The sequence below is a fragment of the Oryx dammah genome, unplaced genomic scaffold, assembly GCF_014754425.2.
Source record: "Oryx dammah isolate SB20612 unplaced genomic scaffold, SCBI_Odam_1.1 HiC_scaffold_17, whole genome shotgun sequence".
Lineage (NCBI taxonomy): Eukaryota > Metazoa > Chordata > Mammalia > Artiodactyla > Bovidae > Oryx > Oryx dammah.
Window position 1 is genome coordinate 16,568,834 of NW_024070201.1, and position 6,377 is coordinate 16,575,210.

General features: G+C 37.6%; 1 protein-coding gene across 1 annotated transcript; it reads right to left on the minus strand.

The window, feature by feature from the left end:
• Window positions 1-424: 424 nt before the first annotated feature.
• Window positions 425-4,942, minus strand: SLN (sarcolipin). The gene is made up of 2 exons (XM_040257915.1): window positions 4,829-4,942; window positions 425-1,007 (listed from the first exon to the last, which is right to left on the minus strand). The coding sequence occupies exon 2, from the start codon at window positions 930-932 to the stop codon at window positions 837-839; it is 96 nt and encodes a 31-aa protein (XP_040113849.1). The 5' UTR covers window positions 933-1,007; window positions 4,829-4,942; the 3' UTR covers window positions 425-836.
• Window positions 4,943-6,377: the final 1,435 nt, after the last annotated feature.

Below are 6,377 nucleotides of genomic sequence, written 5' to 3' on the forward strand. Positions count from 1 at the left end.
TTAGGGACATGACTCATGTTTCAGTTTTACTCAATGGGAAATAAATATATATTTTAAAGCAAACAGAGATATTACAGAATAAAATATACCTTTGTCAATTTTAATGACAAAACGTGGCTTCAAAGAAATTTTGTGCTTTTAGTGAACAGTTCAGGCTGTATTCCAGACCTCCTAGTGAAATGGATTTATTTTCCCTCTGCCCTTGGGACTAATTCAGAAGGAAAGTTTGAGGAACACTGAACCAATGGAATTGTTTGAAATATGACACTCTTAATTGACTTGGTTTCAAATCCTCAGCAGTTGGAAGATCTTGGCTTATCTCAAATGCTAGAAATATTGTAACATTTGTCACTTCAGTCACAGTCAAGGATTAAATGGAGTATCACAAACAGAAGCTAAAATAAATTCTAAAAATCTTATTTTGGGTTGACTTAACTTTATTCACATGATAGTTATAGGGGCTGACAAAGACTTCGTTTAACATTTCTTTCTTCTGGCAAGTTGATTTAGTTTGGTTGCTGAGTGTGGGTTGAAGGGATGTGTGGTGAGACAGATCAGGAGCTTGTTAACATTCTGTGTCATCATGAATCCAGTTTACTTTTAACCTTGTGGCTTGTCTAACACATTTGCAGTAAAAATTGGGAAACAAATCTAATGCTTACTGGCAAACATTTTGAAGCCAGTGAGAGCAGCTCTGGAGGCACCCCAGATATTGTGCGAACTGGTCAGAAGTGCCATGGGGTGCCAGAAAAGGCATCCCATGACAGCAGTGGGATGTCAGGGCATACAGAAGACAGCCCTGGAGCATTGCAGTCAATTCCAGGAGCTGTGGCATCTCAGTACTGATAGGACCTCACAAGGAGCCATATAAGGATGACTGTAATCAGGACAACGGTGAAGTTGAGACACAGCTCCCGGGTGGACCGTTCCATTCTCAGAGTGGCTTGGTGAGAACTGAAGGCAAACTTCTGAGGGCACACCAAAGATCTCCTGCTTGTCCTTACCTCCTACCAGAAAGTAACAGAGAAAACATACGGAATTAGTAAGCATTCTTTCCTCAAAGGAAATAGAAGTATTATGGAAGGGAAATGTGTTACAGGCTGAATTGTATCCCCTGCTCTAAATTCACATGTTGAAATCCTAATCCACAGTATCTTGGGTTGCAACTATATATATTTTTTTATTGAGGAATGTGGTCATATTTGGAGATAGGTTCTTTCAAGAGGTAACCAAGATGGGTTAAATTAAAATGAGGTAATTAAGATGGGCCCTAATCCAATATGACTGTTTTCCTTATAAGAAGAAGAGATTAGGACATAAACATATGCAAAAGGAAGACCATATAAAGACATAGGGAGAAGATGGTCATATGCAAGCCAAGGACAGGCCTCAGGAGAAATCAATCCTGCTAATACTTTGATTTCAGATATCTAACCTCCAGACTGTGTTTGAACTAGAATTATTACTCTTCTCTGGGTCTCCAGCCTCTAATTTCCCCTGCAGATTTTGGACTTGCCAGCCTCCACAATCATATAAGCCAATTATATTACACACACATACACACACCCTCCCTGTCAATTCTATTTCTCTGAGAAACCTTGACTTACACAGAGAGCCTTTTTTTTTTTTTCCTCTTGGCCTGATGTCAGAAAGACCAATACAGTTCTGATTATTTTCCTGTGATGATTATATTGATGCTTATGGGGCTTCCCTCATAACTCAGTTGGTAAAGAATCCACCTGCAATGCAGGAGACCTTGGTTCAGTTCCTGAGTCAGGAAGATCCACTGGAGAAGAGATGGGCTACCCATTCCAGTATTCTTGGGCTTCCCTTATGGCTGAGCTGGTAAACAATCTGCCTGCAATGTGGGAGACCTAGTTTCTATCCTTGCATTGGGAAGATGCCCTGGAGAAGGGGAAGGCTACCCACTCCAGTATTCTGGCCTGGAGAATCCCATGGACTGTATAGTCCATGGGGTCACAAAAAGTTGAATACGACTGAGTGACTTTCACTTGATAAAATAAAAAATATTGCATTTTTCTTTCTCCAACTTCTGTGCATATGTGTGTGCATGCTTGCTTGCTTTGCTACCAGAAAGTAAGGTCACCAAAACATAAAAAAAAAAAAGTTATGGCTTAGAATTTTTCTTGCTTCAAATTACATACAGAGGTAGGATACCATAATTTTTCAAGTTTCGAGCTGAGCTATCTTTGTCTAACCCTGTGAAAGCATTAAGTAGTTTCAACAGCTGCTTGGCCTCTTGAAATCCCTGCATTGGGCATAGAGCCTACTGGGGTCAACCAAAAGTCCCTCACATAACAGGCACTCAGTCCAAACAGCAAGTGTTAACCCCATGGGTACTTCTATTTCAACAAGGGCTTGTGCCAGCTATTTTTAGTCAAGTCCAGGATGTGCTTATATTGTAAACACTTCAAAAAGTGGGGTGGTATCTTTATAGTCTGTATAGATAATACTTGTGGAAAATCATGCTTTGAGAAATATAAAATTATTACTTCCAGTGATGTGGCATAATTGACACTGTGTATATTCAAACCAAATGAAAGTAAAGATTAAAAATAAAATTTTAAATATTTGGAGCAAAAGTCTACTATGGAGTAGAAAAAGTTTAAGGGGAAAAAGTGTTTTATTTTCTAAAGTGGAAGTTCAGAGGGAAGAAGTCTCCCCTAAATTATGAATTATAATTACTATATTTCTTTTATTATTAGTGTACCAAATTATTAATTGCATAAACCAGTCAAATGATCATTTTTAATATCTTATGTTATTGTTGGTATAAAATAAGTTCTGATAAGATTATATTAACAGGTACATTGTTGAATGTTGGTTTAAAATATGACCAATGGTAACTGATTCATGTTTCACTTTCCTTTTAATTCTTACTTATATTTTTGCCTTCTACACCATTTCCAATGAAAATCTTTACAAAGATTTGCTTGAAGGAGAAAGTAAACAGAAGAAAATGAAGTATTAAGGAAATAGAGAGAATGTATAAGCATGTACATCAGAGCAGAGGAGGACAGGAAGTTGAGTAATTCAGGCAAGGAGCCTAAGAACAAAAGAATCTAAAGTCTCTAAAGCAGATTCCTCTTATGGATTTATTAATGAAGCTAAATCCTGGTCCAAACACTAATTTATTTGAGTAAGTGCCGAAGAAGTACAAAGATATGTAAAAAATATGAGGCCTTATTTACAATGATCAAAACAACCCATTATTTTGCCCTTCCTGTCCCATCAAATCTTATAAGACTGTGACCCGACAGGAACATATTCAGAAAATGTTGCTGAAAGTTGTCCAGAGCTTTGCTCATGTGACCTTCACAACAATTTGGACTTTTACAACTCAGGCAAGTTTTGTGATTTCTCTCTCTCCCAAGATTATTGCTAAGAAGCTGACTTTTAGAGAGAGGTTAAGTTTTTTGTGTGATGACACATTGCAAGTTAGAGGCAGAACTAGAACTGGCAGACTGGAAATAGTTGTTGGATTGTGGTTACTCTGTAGGAGTGATAACGTGAATGATAACCACAAATAACTGCCCTGGCTAGTATAAATTTTTGATCTTTGGGAAAACAATTTGGCATTTTTAAATTGAGGTTGATAATGTTCATTCTCTTCTATCTGGCTCTTTCACTCTTACTTTAGAAACTCAAGCACATATATACCAGGATTTATATATATAAGAATGTTCATAGCAACATTTTCATAGTATCCCTAAGCTGGAAACAACTCAAATGTTCATCAGCAATAGAATGAATGTGAACTGTGATATGTTCATACTTTCAAATGCTATAGAGCAAATAAAATATATGAACTACAGCACCACATAATAGATGGGTGGATTTCACAAAAATAACTATGAAGCAAAAGAGGAATTTACAAAAAGAAACACAGAATGTAATTCTATTTCTTCAAACCCCAAAACAGGAAATTTAACTATATTGTTTAGGAACGCAGACAGAAATGGTAAAATTATAAAGAAAACCATGGATAAGACTAGCTCAACAATTAAGATGATGATTACCGATGATGAGGCAAAAGGGAAAAGTGATCAAGAATGGAATTCTGGAGTGCGCCAATGACCATTTCTTGACCTGAGTGATATTTATACAGATGCTGCCTTACAATAATTGTTCAAAGGGTATGTTTTATGGACTCTTCACATTTTTTTCAGTGGTCTCTGAATTGACAGCTACTCATCACACTTCTTTATTACCTATGGTTTACCTCTTACTATATCTTGCACTTTGATGGTAAGCTTAAATGCTGTTGTTTTGTATGTTTTTAAAGTAATAAAACACAGCATTAAGGTGGGAATTTCTAGTGAATCCAATTCAATCAACATATAAGCTAACTATAGGGAGTGGGCTCTAATTTCACACACATTTATACCAAAGTTAGGTAAAACCCCAGATCAGCAATCTTCCATTTTTCTGCTGTTAACCCACAAAGACAATTTTGGCCTCATTTTAAATCTTTCCTGACATCAAGATCACAGTATATGATTCGAAGTGAAAAAACTGAAGAACTCTGAATAAACTGATATTAACTTTCTTTGAATGGAGACTTTGAAAAGATGGAAGACATATTTTCCTGTATGATATTTTTTAATAGGAAGGGAGAAAACGCATGCCATAAGGTGAAAAAAAAGGAAAACAAGAATCAATAATATTCACTTTCTAGTCTAAGAAATACTGTGTACAACAGGCATTGTCTATTTCATTAAGAAATGTAAATATTCCTGTGCTTTTCTTATTTGCAACTTGTACACACATACACACTGTATGCTAAGCTTAAAAATCCTGCTGTTACCTGAATAGGGTCAAGGACACACTGGGCTGCAGTAGGCTTCTCCTCTCTCTCTCCTACTTGGGCTCCAACTCCTGCTTGTCTCCCAGGCTGTCTGGACTTCTGGGCTCTGGGCAGGGCCTAAAGTAGTCCAAGGGAGGTGGCAATCACTGTGATGTCACTGGTGAAACATCTCGAAGGAACAACCTCCAAAGGTTGGAGGCTATTTGTGTTTAGGGGGACATGGAAATGTGTTGACTAAGGCTAATCCTTTGGCTGCGAATTTGTATTATTAATAAAAGCTCAAGGACGTAAAATCCTTTTCTTTCCAGTTGACTTTTGGTACAATTGATGTAGGTTTTAAATTCGTCTTTTACATCTTCACAAGTATCTCTAACATGTGTTCAAATCACTGTAAACCAAGAGTGATAGACTAATATTAACAAATTTTTACTGCATTTGGCTGCCTCTTCCACTTAGCATATGAGGGTGTAAAAGTGTAACTTCATTTAACCACCCATATTTTCAGCTTTTTTGAAGTATAAAGAATTCTCTGCTGTGCACATGCACTCTTCAAACCACACACATGCACCAGAATTCGATAGGCATCTTTTAGCTCCTTCAAAATTGACTTTAGTCCAAGTGGTGAAAGCTATCTCCCCAGTCACCTGTTCCACATAACTTTCCGGCTAAGCTGTATGTTGCAAGTTTACACATTAATATACAGTTTCATCTGAAACAGCTGTAGAAGGCATGGTTTATATAGCTCTGTCAATATACTAATACAGCAGTAAACCCATACAGTAAAACTCAGTCATTTGGATAGATTGGGGGTAGCAGGAGAACTGGTAAAAACTAGTGGAAAGCATGAGTTATAGAATATATCTGAAAGAAGTAAAATTGTGTAACATTCAAACATAAACATTTACTAAAATTTGACTACTAAAATGAGTTTGTAATAAACATTTTAGGTGTCTGGTGGTAAATGGAACCTCTGAAGGGTTTAACAGGGTTTCCCTGGTGGCTCAGTGGTAAAGATTCTGCCCACCGATGCAACAGACATGGGTTCCATCCCTGGGTCAGGAAGATCCCTGGAGAAGAAAATGGCAACCCACTCCAGTCTTCTTGCCTGGGAAATCCCATGGACAGAGGAGACTGGAAGGCTACAGTCCATGAAGTCACAAAGAGTTGGACACGACTGAGCAAATGAGCTCAAAGTATTTAACTGAACTTGAAAATACATCCATTAAACATGACCCCAGCAACTGTGTTTGTTCATCAAATTCTTTCTTTATAGATGACAGAAGAAACTTCCCCTCTGAATTCCCAGGTAGAGTCAATCAAAATAATGTGTTTGCAGAAAATGTAAACAAAATTCCCTGTGTGTGCATGCATGCTCCGTCGCTTCAGTCATGTCCAACTCTGTGCGACTCTATGGATTGTGGCCCACCAGGCTCCTAAGGCCATGGGATTCTCCAGGCAAGAATACTGGAGTGGGTTGCCATTTCCTTCTCCAAGCTTTTCCCCATTATTCCTCATGAACCAGAAATATTACTAAAACAAAAGCTTTCCA

What these genes read in the sequence shown, in the direction of transcription:
- SLN (XM_040257915.1), bottom strand. Translation starts at nt 932, where the DNA reads ATGGAACGGTCCACCCGGGAGCTGTGTCTCAACTTCACCGTTGTCCTG.